This window comes from Tenebrio molitor, chromosome 5 (genome assembly GCF_963966145.1).
Source record: "Tenebrio molitor chromosome 5, icTenMoli1.1, whole genome shotgun sequence".
Lineage (NCBI taxonomy): Eukaryota > Metazoa > Arthropoda > Insecta > Coleoptera > Tenebrionidae > Tenebrio > Tenebrio molitor.
Window position 1 is genome coordinate 9,862,664 of NC_091050.1, and position 20,159 is coordinate 9,882,822.

A 20,159-nucleotide genomic window follows, 5' to 3' on the forward strand; every position below is an offset into this window, starting at 1 on the left:
TCAATTATTAATAGTTTTTAATTAAGACGGCAGAGTCGACGATCGCAAATAAAATTAATAAACGAAAGCCAGACCCGCCAACTCGGTCCCATTAAAAGTTTTGCGGCGTTTCCAAGTCTCAGCGCTCCTAATTATTTTTTTAGGTCGCTCCCGATAACTCATCCGGAACAGATGGCCTTGCAGAAGGACGCCGAAGAAGCGACAAGCTTCCGTCCGAAATCCTCATTGAGTCATGGGTGTCATCACCATCGGTTCCTGAAAATGACGCGGTTCACGTGACCCGGAAGTTGAAGCTTGCTATTTCCGCACCTGGCGTCACAGCCCATGAGAGAATCCAACACCTCTGCCATAAATGAATGAAACTACAACTTATTTAAAAAAAATCAAACTGAATTCAAGGATATGCTTTTTATTAAAAACTATCTAAAATGTCTCCATTTATTTTCGCTAGCTTGTTCTAAACGTCTAGAATGTAGATGATCGCAAGAAAGGGTTCACAATCATCACCATGGGTCTACAGCTCAACGTAGAACTGCAGATCGTGAAGAACGCCATTTTATGGATTGCTGGGTGCTTTTCATATATTGTTTATAACTACTAAACGCAAATTCAGCGAATGGCCGAAGAGGACTCGTGTCTTTGGGAGTCTTCTCCCGTCGCGTTTCGCATTTTCTCCGGTGCCTTGGCGGTCCCCGTAATTAGTATGTTCGGCTGATGAAGCTGTCAAATTACCATTTAAATTAATTCATAACTCGCAAAATATGCCGTACGCATGTAATAACTGCATTATGCTGCAGCAAGGCTTAATTTCGGTCAAACAAAATTTCCAGAATGCTCCGGGATAATGGCCACGTAATCTTGGACCACCAAGCGGGCACTTCTTTTTTTACTGTTTGTGGCGTGTTTTCGGCTTAATTACATGATAATTCCGGACACGCATGTGAATTTTGGACCGACTATTTTCCGATTCCAACGAAATGTGTTTATCGTCTGTTTCGACTTTAATTAAACCTGTAACTCTCGACAGTCTCAACAATACCTTGCTCTGTGATAGGCTATAAACTCGCTTTAACTGCTCTGGCCAGAATTAAAACGTCCCAGGTAAATTTATCTCAAAGTAAACTTCAACGACAAATTAAAAATTCAACTGAATTTGTTTCGGGATTCGTTTTCACTTTTAATCTACGGTTTCACGTTCACACGTTTTAATTACTATTCTTCGTCAATATTATTACAGGCTGCTTGCCAATGCCTTCTCACTTGTATTATTGCATGTCGAGTGGTTAATGAAGTTTGCTTATGACCAAATTTACACGCACATAGCCGCTGCAAGTCATTGACAGGTTCTTATTACTTATTCCGCATGCAGCGGACTTGCTGTTTGTTCGATTCCTTCAAACATGTTCGCTTAAAGAGAACTGTCAGAAAATACGAAATGCTTGTTGTTGTTGCTTTTATCCGAGAGAACGTTGAATATCTTGGAACAACATATCAAGTAACGTGAAGGGGAAGTTCACTGAAAGTCTGAAATTTTTGACAGCGCTATTTATAGGTCCGAGCAGGTGAACACTTGTTTAACAAGCAAGATTTTCACAACAATTTTTAGTTTCTTCGTGGAACGTTTGAATCTGTCACAGATTCGTAATTAAACTGGATTTTCTCGTGATTTTGGTCGGGACGTGTTTAAATTAGAACGCGCTCCGGTCCCGCAGGCTGAAAAAATTTCCGGGATATTTACATTTATCCCGAGATCGATCTTTGACGTTTGAATGATTTGTCGCATAAAAATAAACCGCCGTTTGGGAGCGTGAGCGGAAAACATTCAGCAAACAGTGGAAATTCAATTAATGCAGCCGTGTCGGTGCCAAACGTTTACATTTTTTCCTCCACTAAAATGAACCCCATCAATCGGTTCGATTCGACTCCGGATTAGTCCGGGCTTTGTTAATTCCCGCAACATCGAGTCGCATTTATACTTTTAATACAAGTTTTCGGCCAGAAATAACAAACGCGAGCACGAGTTGTATTTTTGGATGGAAATCATTCACCGAATTTTCCATTTCCCGTTCTCACTGGATGATTTGTCGATTCGATTTCTTGTGTGTATGATTGGACATAATAATCTTTCAAATTACTGTTAACGCCAATCGAAATTCGTGGGTCGTGGCTCCTCGATCAGTTTGAAATAACAATTAGGTCCTTCCGTGGCGTGCTCATTTGAATACACGAACTCACCATGACCGTTTACTTCGGTTTTTGAATACAAATCACTGTTGAATTATTCACTCGTGCAAGAAATGAACGCCCGGACTAGAAAACTCCGCTGTTGTTATACTTTAAGCGCCCGGATCAATCAAGGCGGGATGGATAAAAAGTGCTCCGCGAGGAGTTCACTTATAAACATAAATCTCCACCGATGAACAGCGCCCGAAAGCAAGACGAGTAACCCAAATAGTGAGACTCCTTGTTTAGTATTTCGTCAGGCAGGAGAGATTTTTTTCCAAGGACTGTGCCAGCAACACATCGAAAATTTACCTCAACCAGACCGAAGCACAGAAACTGTTTAAAACATTTACTTTTTAGGCACCACTAATGAAAACGGTAATTTTACGTACTCACAAGCGGACGAAAAGTAACTCTTTTTTCGGACGCTGGCCGTAGCGCCATCTGTTGGTCTGTTTAGAAAGTTAACAACGAGACCGACAAAACTGATAATTGTCCTGCCACCATAAGTAAATAAGTAATTGCATTGCAAATACTAAATTTCTAGTTTTGTTAGCAAGCTGATAAAAAAAATACTATTTTTCCAATTATGTCTTTTGCTTTGTAGTTCCTGCGGTCGCCTAAAAAATTTAATGTCAAAAAGTGCCTTTCGTTCTCGCCTGTTTTGAAGCCTCGGCTGCGCCTCGGTAAGAAAACTTAGACTCGGACGAAAAAGATGCACTTTTTGCCCTTGATACAAATTTTTTGTTTACATTTGTGTCTTCAGCCTCTCCAAGAATTTGATCAAGTCCTGGAGCTCCTACCACATTTAGAGTTCTTGACAGACAAATATCACTCATAGCTGAAGTTTTTATTACTAATTTGTTTATTTTTAAATATTTTCATTACATGGGATTCTTTTATTACTGACACAGTTGATACTCATTATTAGCTCTTGTCAGAACAGCTTGAAATCTTGCGTTTCTCATTTGAGCGAAGTGTTTTCTCAAATTAAAATCGCAACCCACCTACGAGCGATTTTTGACGCAAACGTGTCGTAAATCTGGCAAAATTTTAATCGACGTGTTTTCAGTTAAGAATTGTGAACCAGCACAAACACAGTCTAATTTTAGAGTCCACGTGATGGATTTCTGATTCGCTCCAAAAAGAAGCGCTCTTTCTGGAGCCTCTAGTGACACCGGAATTAATTGTCTCTTGTACAGACCGTCGGAAATTGGAGATTTATTTTAATTGTAGTGAACAGAAGAGGGAGCTTTCCACCCCGATTCTATTTATCAGCGCTGACAATAATTACTGTTTACTTTTCGCATCTCGTTCAACTTGCTGTTGTTTGCATACCTCATGCTGACTCTTCACTTCTCGCCCCGAAAAGTTATTTATTACGGTAATGAGCAGCATTTTTGTATCAACAACAAAGCGCAGCAGTTTTGTACTGTTTGCAAAATATTCAGCTGTATCAGGGCTTGATAATAATTAATTTTTCTTGAAATTAATTGCGGTTGCGGAAACGCTACACCAGCTGAGGCAGCGGTCATCGCCGACACGTTATACCCAGAGGACGCGCCGACCTTCTTGGGACTTCGCCACACACAAAAATGTCACTAAGATACGTGTTCGATGAAATTTAAACGGGGTCGTTTTGGAGCAAGAACGATTTGAGGAGCGCATAAATCGGCCTGAATGCAGAGTCGTTGAAAATATCGATAAGTTATGGGCGCAGATAATCGATATGACATTCCCAATGGCTCTAAATTCTGAAAATATACAAACGAGTTTTATCGGCATCGATTTTCGTTCAGGGTGCTTCCGCCCTGCAGAATTTTTCTACGTGTTCACTACAAAAATACATTTTTCAAACTGAGACTAGAGCAAAATTTAATCTAGTGTGAAGGGTTGAATTTCCAATTGTCCCAATTGGGAGGGTAGGATAATAAAGCAGTTAGCGAGCCACTATTCCCGGCTTTGTTTTCTGCACAATAATCTTCTGCTTAATGCGGATAGTTTATCTGGAAGTTATGAAACAAATTAACCCCATTTTCCATTATCTTCGTGGATAGTCCAGTAATTGTTGTAGTTGATTCTTTAAGAATTTTCTCTCAGCTAGCTGAACTTTAGTGTATATTTGATTTAGTGCTTATAAATAAATCTTCTAAAGTATCCATCAATCTATAGTACGCAAAAGCTCGGCTTCGCCTCGTGCCTGAAACCTAGTTTTCGTGCTGTAAAAAACCCTACCGTACGGCATTTGTATTACTTTTCGGCTGACAAAATGTTTTATTTTACACTTTCGCAGATTTTTATGAAATTACAAATGTCAAACTTTATGACATACAGATGTGCCAACCTAATAGGTTGTTTGCCCTATTATGATTTTGATTACATATTTATCGCTGTTCAAAAATCAAAAAACCATTGTGGTGCTAATAACACACTTTTTTCATGACATTTCCTATTATTTATCACAGTGACAGATAAGTCATTTGCACCACAATGGTTTTTTGATTTTTGAACAGCGTTTAGTCAATATATTTTTTTTTAAATCTCGGAAAAATGATACCAAGTAAATGTGTTTTTGTACACTAAATTAAAGTAACGTATGATCACTTTAATTTTAAAGTAACTGTAAAAAGAATAAATTAACCGTGCGTGCTACCGCACTCCCCCAAAACATCCGTCGGTAAATCGCAGCTACATTAACCTAAAGGTAAAGGTGTGTTTTACAGTAAGGAAAACCGAAATAACTATTTTGTACGATAGATTAATGAGTACGTTTGAAATATTGTTTATAATTACTGTATGAAAATATCTCAAAGAAACCTCTGTGCTTTTGTGACTGTGGCCTAGAAAGCGCGCTAATCAGTATTCTGCTGAGTTAATTCGGTAATTGCCGTTTTAGTGACCGCAATAACCTGCAAATACTAATCGAAGCAGTGAACAATGGTGTTATTGTTCGGATTTGCGAACAATGGCGCCAGGAAAAGTCCAGAATGACGCGTTTGCAATTTATTCAAATCTTCAAGATTCGCGTAAGCCGCGATATTGGCGACTAAACGACGCGAATCCCGAAGACGTAGAAGATTTAGGTCGCTCAATTCCGCCAGTACCAGAATTCAGGAGGGACTGTTTTCTTCCATATTAAAAAGCATGTTTGGGATGCAAATCGCACATAAAATGTAAAATAATTGTCTGTGCGGACTTTCTCGATCATTCCGCGTAACCTTTGCCAAGACCGTCGACATTGAGCTGCCTTGACATTGGCCGGCGGTGAAACAACAAGATAAAGAATTGAAATGTGTAATATAATTTTTTGAGATTTCAAGAGGCGCCTTAATCATTTTAATCCGGTAGCATCCAGTGCGACTTATTTTTTTACGCGAGGGAGATAAGAGAATAAAACAGGATCTTTATGGGTTTTATCTTTATTGCTAAGTGACTTGACGTAATGCCAGGGTCCCGAGCCAATGAAATTACCGCATTAATCCAAAAATTTATTCATCCTTCCTTATTTACACGCGCGTTAAACGCTAACGGTTCCATAAATAAACACATGACATAAGAATGACATAACGAAGTGTAGGTAAGCATAACAAGGCATGAGTTCACTTGGTTCCAATTTTATAAATGGACGGAACGAATCCCTTTTGCAAATCAATTTGTAGGCGATCCTCGCTTGCATTATTCATCTCCCTCATCTAAGTTGGCGATTTTGTGCAAAATTAATGCCCACATGGAATGCATGAAGCCATAAAGAGTCGACTGAGGCATCCGACAACTTCTGTACCCTTGCATTATTAAAATTGATCCACTCGGTCACGGCGAACTTCTTTCCCAGACTCGGTTCCTCTTCGCAACAAACAGAATTAGGGTAGGTCAAAGCGAATCCAAATCGAATCGATCGAAATCAACATGTGCCGACGAATTCGTTTTCCTTGGAAATTCTTCCGGATTTATTGGACAGAGTGCACCCACGCAGGTTGTCGGGAAGTGGCAGAGGTTACGACGCTCCACGCCCTTTCGGTAATTCATCATTCGTTCTGGCAGCAGCAGTATGTAGATGGTCTAACAGGAGGCCGACCACTACGGAGGTCCCGGCTATTCATCAAAGTTTAGAGGCTAATGTGGCACAAGTATCGAATTAGCTTCCTGAAATCTGTGCAAGACGACGCTGATTGCACGCCTTGGAAAATAATCAACGATGAATAATCAACTTCCTCTTCGTTCTCATTGTTCACAGTCGTAGTTAATAATGTGATGCCCATTGATACCATCGGATAATTCATCTTACTCGAAACCCACTACGCGGAGGCCACTTATTATGTCTGATGAAACAGCGAGTAGCGAATGTTTTTTACTCATTTAGAACAGAGGCGGAACTGGAAGAGGTCAATAGCAGGGGGCCGGCAAATGATAACTCAATGATTTGCTCCCGGCTCGAGGCATCAAACATGAAAGAATTTAGACGGCCGTAAATGATTAGACAATAGAGCAATTGTGTCGGTGGTTAATTGCCAAAAGTGCACTGAAATGTCCCAAAGATGGGCAATTTATGTTTGTTTAAAACATGAAGACGCAACTTCGACCAGATAGAAGATAGATATAAAGTGATTTCTTTAAGGGTATTATAGATGAAGAAAATTGTGTACCAGCCATGTTGGGATTTAAATAAATAGGAGAATCCACATCAGGACCAATAGCCAAGCGGCACTAAATCCTCTAGAAAGCACAATGATTCAATCCAGAGTTGTTCAAGAATGCCGCAATGGGATGAATCTAGAGTGACTTCAGGACATCAAGGCGCAGAGGAAAATGGAAGAGTAGATCATCTTGGAAAAAAGGAGTCTAACAGAGTTATAGTAGAACAAGAATCCATCTGCGGAATACCATATAAGAGCGCGAAGAGTTTTAAGTTACAAAACAAAACCGTGATTATTGGACTGAAGCAGTCGCGGAGGTTCAAAAAGAAAATGGAAGAAATTCTGTAATTACTTAGGTGAAATCTCAGCACAACAATGGGATTGATAACAGAATACTGCGGTCTTAGGAAGCACGGAAGAAAGGTAGCTCGGTGGCCGAATGGCTGTCGGAGACAGTGCTCCGAGGTCACGGTCCCGGCGCTAGTGGGTTCGAATCCCACCGAAGGGGGAGGATTTTTTCGAAGGAACGAACCTCCGCCGGGCCATGGATGTGTGTGTATGTCTATCAGGGGCTAGGGGGTGGTGGAAGGAAGAGCGACACTCTTCCGACACCACCGCGAGGTCAGCAGGGTTCGAATCCCAGGCCGGATGGGCCTCCCATGGATGTTGTGTGTTGTTGTATTCGTGTTGTGTCGTCCAGAAAAAGGAGAAGAGAGAGGGTGGGCGTGGGTCGCCGGGGAAAGTACCCCGGAGCCCCGCCGCACCACATAAAGGAAAATGAGAAAAACAAGCCGACCGTAAAGGTACCTGATAGGCCAAGTGGTGAAAGGGGAAAGGCTTAAAAAAAAAGGAAGAAGACTTCTGCACTTTGGTACTGCGTTCTAGGAGAAATTACGAAAACCCCCATTGATTCTTCATTTAGGTGCCCAAAAAACTGAAGTTTCAGTATAGTGGAGTTTGCATCATAACCCACGACTATAATAATAAAATAATATGATGATGAAGACCAAGAGCTATCTTCTAAACTAATCTTCGAAAGAGTTTTAGCTATCTTCTGAATGTAGAGCTATACTAGAAAATACTTTTCACAAGAATTTGATTATTTTTAAGATCAATATTTCGTTTTGAAGGTCTAGAAAACCATATTATTGCTAAAAGGTCATACTTTGATGATGATGACACCATAGAAATCTCCCACATAGACTCGCTTTAGAAAGTAGCATGAAATGTAACACCACGCTAAAACTAAATTAATATCACAGATTAATTCGTGATAACCTAAGTGGCACGATGGAATTACAAAGGAAAAATCTTGCAAAGAAACGGTCAACTTTGTTTAATTTTTTGTCAAGTAAAAATAATTGCATAAAGATGTTATCCTGTGTTCTGGAAAAACCTGGCGTGACCAAAGAGTGGAATTTCATTTATTTATAGCCTTATCAAAAATGCGGGAGTTCCGTCTCAGAAGTAAAACTCATGTCGGGTTTACGTGGTGAAATTTGTTGAAAAGTTGGACTGAAAGTCCACTGAATAAACGTAGATTGGTTTTCCTCCAACGATATTGTGATAGAAAGCGTTTCATCCTCTTCGATCTGTCGAAAACGTTCGGATTCTGACTTTTTTATGTTAATCTGTATGCGCGGATGGTTTATTTTGATTCCTGGAAGTCTTTAAAAACTATTACATAATCCTCAAACCGAACACGCCATATCTGTTCACGTATCGCTTATAATGTGTATATTTTATATAATATTCCTTCGCCTGTCACGTGATTAGAATCAACAAATGAAATCGACCGATTCTCAGAAATCCAACCAGTGAGAGCCGCACCAACTAAATGCAAATTATAAGGATGATTTTGCTCAATGGTGAATTATCACCGAGATAATTTAATGGTGACTGGTTCGTGTCACCAATTACAATTTGTGCAGGTTCATGATGACAATAAATTATTTGATAATTACGCAATAATTAATATCTTGCATTTTCCCACGTCACTGGTGAATGGTGTTGGCGGCTAGACAATTATCCAAAATTAAGGTCAATAAATCTGATTGCACCCAAGATATTTATCTAGTTTCTGAGCAGCATTGTGGTCGCTTTTGTGAATTGTGAATATCGAGATGACGAGATTGTGATTTAAATTAGATCATTTGTGACTCACAATAAAACTAATTTTTGGTCAGTGACCTGTGCAATTGTTGCGTTATCTCTTTCTGATTAGAAATTTAAATTTCGCAGTGAACTGTAATGGGAGTAAGTTTTCAAAAAATAAAGTCGAACAGACACAAGTGTAGAGATCGCGCGTCACATAAAAACCCTTGGGGGAGGCGCAAACCCCCCGATTCCCCATATTATGTCTCTGTCACTGACCTAGGCGCAGGAAATTTGTAGCTCCAGCCTCTTGGGAAAGCACTTCGACGAGCAGCTCCGCTTCATCATGTATTTGATGAGTGCTCATTCATAAAGGGCACACCCTTCCGTGTATAACAAATTTCGTTCTTTCTGTGTGGAAGGGCGCGATAAGGCGGAAAAGGTGTCGATAGCCGATTTTCCCCACGAGCTTTGTGCCGGCGGCGTTAACTTTTCGATCAAAACCGCGATATCAAGAACGATCAAAGCGGCTTGATCGACAATCAAGAAAATAGCTGGCAGGCTCTACTTATTGGCATAACAATATTAAGCGGATAAATAGGGCAGAAATTGAATGGAGGGAACCGATTCTGGTGATCATACCGGGTGATTCACGTTGGACAATTTGTTTACCATTCGGATTGCAAGAAGTGACACCAATTCTCGCTGTCGTAAATCATTCGCGTCTTGATTCGGGTATTCGGACTGGGTGCCGCAGTACAATAGACAACAATTTGTTGGATTTTTTTTTGTAATTGTGATCTTGTGATTGAGCTATTATTGATTGGTGTTGTGTTCGGAAAAGAAAGTTGAAGGACAAGAACAGAACAGATTTCAAAAAAGTTAGGAGATTAAGAACGTAAACTAATTGAAAATAGAGTGATATTATATACCCCGTGGACAGAATTAGTTTTTGTTTTTTCCTAATGTAAATTAAGTAAAAACACTCCTCAATAATAAAATTTGTTTTGGACAACGTTTCAGTACCTGAATTATTATAATAATAATTATTATTATTCTGAAACATTAGATATGATTTTTATAATCTATTGCGAAAAGTATGCAGACAGGACGAGAAATATACAGGATGTATCTGAAACACGTGTGTTATTTTACAAAATTAGCAAGTTTTCCAAGATTTTTTGCCTCACAATTTTTACCAAACGAGTCTTTTGTGTGTCCCTATTTTTTTGTTACAAGAATTTTTTTAATTTTAATTATTTAATTTTTCCTATAACAATTTTTTGACAAGGCTCCGTTTCTATCATAACAGAGAATTTTCGCCCTTACCATAGGCGGGGTATACATTTCGATAGCTAATTTATTCCAAATTAAATCAATTTGTAACGCTTTGTCTTCAAATAGAAAAAACGTTTAATTTAACAAGCTCTGCTACGCGTTAAAATTAACACACCCATTTTAGATACACCCTGTATAAAAAAATTAAGTTTTAATTTTTTTAAATTCATTATCAGTATCTGGAAATTTTCAAAATTGACGAATTCTTATTTGTAATTTGTGCAACAAAGAATTTCTTATCTTTGAAATACAATTCCAAAATGTTTACGTCGAAACTGAATGATTTTCATTTCTATTTATTTTCACGTAAAATCACCCAAGCAAAACATTTTTTCTGCATTTCAAAAACCAACATAAATATTGCAGTTTATGCCCATTTCAAACTCAAGGTGATGTTATTCAACACTTTGGGCAAAAAATTTGAATAAACTCCATACCCTTTTTTTCCATAATGCTCAAACTTGAAAAGTTTAAATCTGTAAAAGTCATTTCATTTAAATTTTATATTTTTCGAGCTGCGCCAGTGAATAAAACTTCTTTACATTTGTGTTCGACATCAAAATGACAACATAACAATATTTACGATTCCTAAATCAATTAAGTGACTTGTGAGTAAATGCTTCTCCCATGTTATGTATTTCTAAAAAGTAATAGCTGGTTACTGACCTTACAACTGTACAAATTGTTTTGTTTGTTCATTAGAAAACAACATTTCAATTTAGCAATTTGGGCACCAAACAGGTCAGAGTGTTTGGGTGGTCAACGGGTGCAATATTGTGTCTTTCTTACCTTGAGCAGTAGATGTATCGGGGGGCTGATTGTTGGCGCTTTTTTCTTTTCGTGTTGGCACAAACACGACTTAATCCACGGCATTTTCCCTAATCTAACTAAGCTAGCACCTTATCCTAGAAGCTTTCGATTAGTAAAACTGGTCACTAGTTCGACTAAACCTAGACAAGCGACTTGAATTAGTAGATAAGCACGGTATATAATGAATTTTAAATGCGCGTAACTAATCTACTGGGCCCGATTTAAAATTCATCATAACATCACGTGTGTTAGTAGAATGGGTCGGCGCGAAAGCCCGGCATTTGGGCAGCTTTCAGAGCTCTTCCGATGTTGAGCGCTCGGCTTCCCGGACGCAACTAACGCGCGCTCCGGTCCGGAACTTGGAAAACTCAGCCTCTGTACCCCTGCAGTTCGACTACCGAAGGTTGCTCCTCCGAATGTGGCGGATAGGAAGTGTGCCGATGCGTTGTTCGTTGAACTTTATTGTTTAAGTCTTGCCCAATTGGGCGCTTTGTCGCTCTTTGCCCACCTGGCCGGCCGCACCAGGTCCTGGACGGGGATTTCTGCGCGCCAGAATGAAATGTCAGATGCGGGGCCGGCGCTGACCGGAATAGAGAATCGACGACATTAAGCCGCCTATTATTGGCAACAGTGACTTCTGCTACGGACGTATTTCCGGATCTGTCCCTTACAAAGTACCAGTATTAATCGCTCGGTGTAAACAACCCCGCTCGCAAATTATTTATCAACGATGCCGCTTTTATCGGCGTCTAACTAAAATTAAACACGACAGTTGGGTTTAATTAAGTGGGAATTCGCAACAAAAATGTGAACGAGTGTTTTGGCAATGTAATGTTGCCAGTTTCGCTTACATTTTCGGTCAAGTGAGCACGGCAAAAAGCGTAAAAACCTTCTGAAAGAAAGTCAAATGTTTGAATAACATCCGGCAGTGTTGAAAACACTGTACATTTTTGCACTTCCGACCTCGCCACATTCTTTTACCCAAAAAAGAATAAATGTGCAATAATTTAAATTTTTAGTACAATGAAGCTTTTTATTGTTCCATTCCAAGAAAACTGTTTCAACGAATATGAACTTTCAATTTCGAAAGCTGCTCTTTTAAACAAGGATTATTATTGACCGCCCCAGAAAGAGTCAAAACCGCTAATTCCATACTTTTATTTTTTTGATAAAACTGCTTTTATTTTATGTACAACCATTTTCTTCTAGAGGTCTTTACAAGAGAGAGTGTCAAATGTTTACAGTTGCTTTGTTATAATATCGGATGTTCATTTAAATTTCTCCTCAAAGTTGGCGTTGAAGTGTCGATTGTGAACGCACCACTCGTCAGTCTGCAGATTAAAAGCACAAACAACGAAAAAAGTGAGGTTAGATTTAAACAGTTGATCCGTGATCTGTAATCCGTGGTACATTCACAATCAACGCTAACTTTGAGGAGAAATTTAAATGAACACCCGATATATTTAATTATGTAATTAATTAAACTATTATACTTAAAAAACTATGTAGGTATTTGAATTTTCAAAAAAAAAAAAATTATAAGAAAGGCGAAAGCATTTATGAAACAAAATTATCAAGGGCAAAACTATTTTGATTAAAACATCAATTTAAGTTAATTTCACTTGATCGAAATTATTTTAGCTTTACATTTCAGGTTATAGTTTTTCTTTTGAAGGATATTTCAAAGTTTGTTAAACTGCTTCATTAAAATGTTTACAGTTTTTTTACAATCTATATATTTAATTAATCTCTTTAAAAATGGTATTGCTTTTCCTATCTATCCAAATCACAAATGTTTTGCATATAAGGTGTGGTCACTAAATAGCTGCATTGAATTAACTGTTACAACACGAAATAACGGAATAATTCAAGCATGATGTACAAGTACTGTCATGACTAGGGGTTACTAGTGTAATTTATTTGGTGTAGCTTTGAAAAAAAATTAATTACTTTATTGGACCACGTTTTGTCAAAGAGTCAGTATGTCCCAAATGTTTCGGTGACGAAAAAATTTCAGAAGCAGTTTGCCCAAGATTTTATAGATTTTATAGATTTATTAGATATCATAGACTTTATATCGGGTGTTTTTTTAAATTTCACCTCATAGTAGGCGTTGCAGAGTCGATTGTGACCGCACTATACGGGTTACAGATCACGCATCAACTGTTTAAATCTTACGTTTCACACGAGTGGTGCGTTCACACTCGACTCTCCAACGCCTACTACGAGGTGAAATTTAAAAAAACACCCGATAGATATCATGTACATATTACAATCAACATTGTACGACTGATGTGAAATACAAAACATTTGGAAAAATCCTGAACGTTCAGTTTTTGAACAAGAGAGGACAAAGGATCGCAACATCTTAAAAGGAGAAGCAGCCACTAAATGCGGCATATCCTAAAGTTACTTTACAAAGAGAGTGTAGGTAAGGATTAACAGTTTCAGGACAAAATCAGTTCCTTACTGTAAGGATTAAAAACAAAGAGACGAGAGCTTCCAAAACAGGGTCTAAGGTTTTCATTATGCGTGAAAATAAGTACTTTCAAGTCGTTGACAGTTTCTTTGTACCAAACAAGTAATATTTTTTAAATGTGTGGTGTGGCAAGCAAATGACGTAAAGTGTTAGAATCCTTTACTCCCGAAAGGAAATTACCAAGGAGACATTTTTAAAAGGACGCGTTTAATAAAGATTGATTCCTTTTATCGCCGAATGTAATGTCCTCTTTTGGGTGAATATGGTTACACTACACTTACGCCTGCAGTCATCGATGATCTAAATGTCCAAAGTATCGATTTTGTTAACAGTGAGAATAAGACGTCAATGTAGATATCTCAAGACGAGCCTTTTAAAACATTTGGGTCTCATCTAGATCAAAATAAAATTGAAAAAAATCTGCAAGAAACAAATACGTTTTTAAAGTTAAATAAAAATCTTAGTAAAAAAATTTATGAACTCTTAGAGAGCAAGAATTAAATCTTATGAAGGTTTTTGATTAGTTAATTAGACATTCAAACATTTTTCTTTAACTTCTTAACTCCTTCTGGCTGACCACACCTTATTTATGTACACTTAGGTTAGAAAATTTGGTTTACGTGTTGTATTTCAAATGAAATCCTGGGCTGGGAAGGCGTTGGAAACCGTCAATTGTTGTGCTTTTTTAAAGCGTAGATTAATTGGAGCATGTTGACAGCTAACCTAAAATTTAGAGCCAAACAAATCTTTCCTTTTTTTCTTTCTTTGCAATGTTTTAGATTAAAAACAGAATAACTTAACGATTCCTATTCTCGAAGCAAATATCTAAGGGCATCCTTTGCTGAAAACAAATATGTTCAATTATGTCCCGATTAAACATAAACGGCGGGAAATTCAAACTTTACACTGTTCTAAACGGTTTAATTTTTCTAACGCCTACTCAGCCCAGGATTTCATTTGAACGCGCGATATATCTTGAGATCATGTTTAATTTTATTCCATATTCCAGTGAAAAATTCCTCCAACTTGCGAGAATAAAATGCCCCAAAAAGTTTCAAGATGAATTTATTCAGTAGGTGAGGAGAAGGTTAATTTATTTTTTTGTTCCTTGGGAAACGTCCGTCTGCTGTTATCAGATGTACCAAGTTTTGTTTAAATAAAGAATCAACAGACACAATTATCTACCAGATAATAAATGTTCTGTCTCCAAAAGAATTTAAATACACGCCGCGTTTTAATTTCAGTTAAACAAAAATAATTACAAGTTTATTGTCAAGTGATAATTCTCTTGGCAGCGTTTCAAATCCATTCTGAGACCCATCAGAAGTTGGAAACTTTGAGAAACATCAAGTGAAACTGACTGCCATAATGAAAAACTGCCGACAATACATCGGCTGAAATTCAAGCACAAATGAGTTTTGTCAGAGTTCAGCATTGTGTTAAAATTTCAGCCTGAAACAAACCGAGGCAAGTCTGCATAAAAGAATGACATTGGAACGGCGCCACCTAAAAAATTAAACAACCTTGTGGCGTGTCAGGTGGGATCTTCGCTGCATTTCTGCTGACTTAACCTAATTCGTGTTTGTCCGGAACACCTTCTTGTTTTATTTTTGCAATAAAAGAAACACTTGCAGTAAGTTACATCGTTCCAACTTTAAAAGCCGGTGTGCAATAAGCGTGTAGGAAATTAAGTCTCTCGAGGGTACAAATTTGCTGCATACATTAAGTTGCAAATGTTATAACTAAGCTTGAGCAAATATGTTTAGTTTCCCTAATCCGGCGGCAGCACGCCTAGAACGGCGCTTTTTCCAAAACGTCTATTTACTCATGGTGGTGATGGCTTCCGTTTAATAAATTCAGCACATCGTGCACAAACGTGAGGTGGAACACAGTGAAATTATTTTTAGAAGAAGACATAAAGTCCTTCCTTCTCCTCCATTTTATAGATTACGGGATGATCGACGAGCGGCCATTTTCGCGGGGATAAATTTTAAAATTATGGATAGACGTTCCGGAGGGAGCCACAACTCAACCTAATCGTTTTATCGACTCCATCACCCAGTTCAGGGGTTAAGGGCGTAATTGGCCGCGACGGATTTAGGCTCTAATTCGGTACAATAACCCGGATGGACTAACGACGACAATTGTACCAGTTTCGGGTGAAACCACCACAATTATGACTGTATTAGAGTTTTCCTGTCGTTTACAGAGCGCTACAAAACCATAAAATATGTTTCAGTCCCGTAAATACCTCCACTACAAAATAAAACACATCAATAAAGAACGGGCCGAACAAGGTGAAGCGACATTACCAACGGACAATACGTTGACCGTATTCTTCCTCCCATCCAATTTATGGCCATGGTCACCTACCTAAAAGTTTCGGAACGAGGACCTTGTGCACAATGTAAACTAGCCCTTTGTCTCCGACAATCCAAATATTGAAATAGGGTCTACAGAGTCGGGAGAGCCAGCGTGTTACTTTAATTCCAAATATAACTTTGACTGCGGCTCCGTTGCAAACTAACACTTTGAATTAGGTCGATTTATAATTAACTATATGGGGACGGTGCACCTGAACGTGTAATTGTGATGCTCCTTTCGACGAATGTTTATTTTGCAATGGGTTTCTCGGTGCTTTGTCTTATTGTCTGGAAGTTAATTAAGTCTACTGAAATTTTCATGTAATTGTAGAGTTTCTTTTATTAGCTATTGTGCTTATTGAATTACATAGGAAGAAGGGTGAGCAGAGTGCACGTAGTGAGTTTCTAATTCTCTCGAAACAGGAGAATTTGTGAAATTGCTACTGTTATGGGTAATTACAGTAACGTACCTAAATGAAGATCTGTAACAATGTAACTCTGCATTATGAGATATTAATTAGGACTGATAATGTCTGTGATGATTTTGCTCATCAATTTCCAAATAATATCAATATGATTTAAATCTGGTCTTGCGCCGGTCCATCTCAAAAATCGCTGATCACGGAAATATTTCGCATATTCTGTGTCCAGTTTCTTTCAATCAATTACTTTATGACAAAACAGATTTTCATTTGGCTCGATTCCCACACGTGGTAACACTTTCAAAGACAAATCACTGGCTATTACTTAAACGTCGTTTCACTAGTTTTGAGTAAATTCAACTGTTCAGTTAATGATTCAGGATTTTCTCGTAAAAAAGTTTTATTATGAATTTATGTATTAATTAATTTATTTTCAATTTTTCAGGGGCTGTAAATAAAAAATTAATTTACAAAAATCTTTTGATTCATCTCAAACTTCCTATATTTCCTTCTTCATTTGCTCAAAACATGTTTCTACCCCCTCCCCTGCTTTAATAATTATTTATGCAACGACTTTCTGTGTAAATTGGGCTTTTCTAATTGCCCGAGGGACAAGATTAAAACACGAGCGTAGCGAGGGTTTTAAGGCCTCGAGGACAATTAAAAAAGCCCAATTTACCCAGAAACGAGTTGCATACAAAATTTTATTGTTTGAAACGACGTCCCTGAAGCTTCCAAAACTTTTAAAAATGGTTTCGCATTTGCTTTTGACAGTTTTGACAAATTTTCCAAGACCTGTCAGAAATGTGACGTTGAATGTGTTGTCTAGGGCAACGGTTCGTTATCTGCTCATTTTGCTTTAGGGCAGTTAAGAGGGAGTTTATAAAGGAGAAAAATGAGAATTTATGACAGTTGAAAACAATAATAGTTATTTATGCAACGAGGTTCTGTGTAAATTGGACTTTGGAGAATTTTGAGGCCTCGAGGGCAGTTAGAAAAGCCAAATTTGCACAGAAACGAGTTGCATACAAACTTTTATTGTTTGAAACGACGTCCCTAGAGCTTCCAAATCGTTTTAAAATGATTTCGCATTTGCTTTTGACAGTTTTGACAAATTTTTCAAGAAATGTCACTTTGAATGTGTTGTCTAGGGCAACGGTTGGTTATCTGCTATTTTTTGCTTTAGAGCAGTTAGGAGGCAGTTTACAAAGGAGAAAAATGAGAATTTATGACAGTTGAAAACAATAAAAACTATTAAATAATCATCACTGGAATTAAACTTTTGAATTGTTTCACTTTTAAAGTATTCGGATCGGAGACTAATTCCTGTCACAGACGTTGAATTTCCTTCTAGTTCACTTAATTCCCGCTGCGTACGTTTAGTTTCTTTTTAGCACACCGTGTATACCGCGCCTGAAAGGCGAGCCATTTACATTAAGCACTTAAGCGATCCTTCATTATTGTGACGATTCAAAAGGCAGTAATCAACGCAAACCATTGAACTACATCGGATCTTATCGCACTAATTACACGGCGCAATTCTTTCCCTCCGCAACGTTCTCCAATTTCTATTTATTATTATTCCCGTTTTGTTTATCGTGTATTACATTGCTCTAATCTCTCTCCTAATTCCGTGCTACTTAACAAGTCTGCTCCGTGTTTTTTAATCGTTCCAAAAACCTTACAAGTTATTCGAGTGGCTCCGTAAGTGAACAGACTGGGAATCTGGAACAGTATTTATGGGCAGAGTGGCCCGACTTGAAATTATGTAATAGCGGATCTGCTTTATGTGATGTAGAATATTTTACTATATTTAAGTGTACGTTCTTGGTAAAAATAGTGCACTATTAAAGCAAATGGTATTTTGCGGTAATAAGTTTTTGGACGCAACCAGTTATACACCTGCTGGCCCCAATATTATGGCGCGCTCACAACACTGATTAAAAATATCACTTGTTTTGTTTTGGGGGAAGATTAATGAAAATATTTACCTGGGGGAGCGTTTTTGCGGCGAAAAACTCTCAACAAAAATTATTTTTAATGAACAAAAATGTTCAGCGGAAAGTTTGCAGGTGAGTAATAAATGTGTTATATAATTGTGTCGTTGGCTGGGCCTTGAAGCCTAATTTTATCCACGTTTCTTGTCATTCTTTTTCATCACTTTCAATCGAATCGGTCCATTAACATAGCTCTTTCAAACCGCAGCGAAAAATTCTCTTTTTCACCAGCTCTGTGGCGTGTTCTCTCCAAAACACTTAGATTCGCGATTTTGGCGAAATGAGAGCACCGAACTGCGACACTATTCGCGTTTTTGCGAGTCGTGTTTATTTTGTTAATGTGGTGAAACATGCTGGCGGCAACACAAATAAATTTCCATTAGGAACTTTCATAAATCATCTCTATTAGTTCCAATAAATGTTTATCAATTTTGGAATGTGTAATGCGTTTCACATGTTTATCCGCCATTGGGATGCAGTCGTCAAATCGCACTTTTCCTAACGGTTTTATGATGCACGATGGTGCGTGTCCATATACATGTCACTGGCGATGGCGACTGAATAAAAATCTTAAATTATCGATTTTGATTGCGTTTATTATAATAATTATAACGCAGACGTAGCGTTGCAGTTGTGTTTGTCATAAACAAGCGAACAGCTTGCAGTTGCAATTAATGCACTTTTCACCCGAAGACATGCAATACGATACAGAATTTATGGCACGATGTCGATTCGTTCTCGTCATGCGGTCCATGTCCGCTGCACGTGATGAAAACACGATTTTCCCTGCAGTTTTCCATCCGAGCAATGCACTCGATGCAGCCGTTGCATTAGTAAATTATGAGGCACCGGGAGCGCCCTCTACAACGCGAAATCATCCACAAGAGGTCGCTTGCTGTCAACGTATGTTTCGTGAGGTGTAGGTTAGATTGTAGCACGCGAACCGATTTATAGCAGAGCCAGGCTCAGGAGAGCTTCTGAGCTTTTCAAAATGCGCCTAATTGTCTGTTGTTTGATAAGAATCTCCAATTCGAGACGCGTTTCTTCGATCATTTATTCATAAAGTTTCTACACGTTTGGTTTATGCACTCGAGAAGTTTTTCGATTGGAATCTAAGTGAAAATGGCAGTAATCGCGGTCGTAATCCTGAGTTATGAAATTGGAAAGATTAAGCTCAACGCTGAGCATAATCAGAGCTTTTATTTCATAATAGGCTTATCTCAGCTTGCGCCGGTTTTAAATTGCACGGATAATTGGAAAAGCTGCGAGATGCAATTAATGTGGTTGGTACAGTTTCACAACACAAACATGGAATATGATGAAAGTTTTAGTCCAGTCAATCTAAGATGGCACCCATGTAATCCCCTCCGTACAAAAAAAAAAATAACTGGTACATGCTGGTTCACTAAAACATATTGTACAGTTAATTTCAAAATTATAGAGTACACCTAATTTTCTACAGTGTGAATTGCACTTACATTCTTTGTCAATGATCAATGTCAATTTTGACAAACAAGATGCCTAATCTAACCAAAAACGTGAAAGTGCTCATTCTTTCCAAATTAGAAGAAGGGTGGTCAATCCAGAGGGTAGCCCAGTATTATAACATCGCGAAGAGCACCGTGCAGAGGATAAAACAAACAATGGTGTTCTAAAATATCAGCGACATTTTATGTTGTCAAACTTACCTAACCTATATAAAAAATATGACGCTCAAATTTCAAAAAGGCATCTTTACATGTGGAAAAAATTGTAATAAATCGAGTTCTTGATTTTTGAGGTGTACTCTATAATTTTGA

At 38.1% G+C, this 20,159-nt stretch overlaps 1 protein-coding gene across 7 annotated transcripts in view; it reads right to left on the bottom strand.

Moving 5' to 3' along the window:
• Positions 1-11,439, bottom strand: part of by (blistery) — a 137,579-nt gene extending 126,140 nt beyond the window's left edge. For 6 of the 7 annotated variants that reach the window (XM_069048026.1, XM_069048020.1, XM_069048021.1 and 3 more), the window contains exon 1: positions 11,079-11,439. In XM_069048026.1, the coding sequence (XP_068904127.1) occupies positions 11,079-11,162 (84 nt within the window). In that variant the 5' untranslated portion in view covers positions 11,163-11,439. The remainder of the gene's footprint in view (positions 1-11,078) is intronic. The other variant, XM_069048022.1, reaches the window with a different exon arrangement.
• Between the last annotated feature and the right edge of the window lie 8,720 nt (positions 11,440-20,159).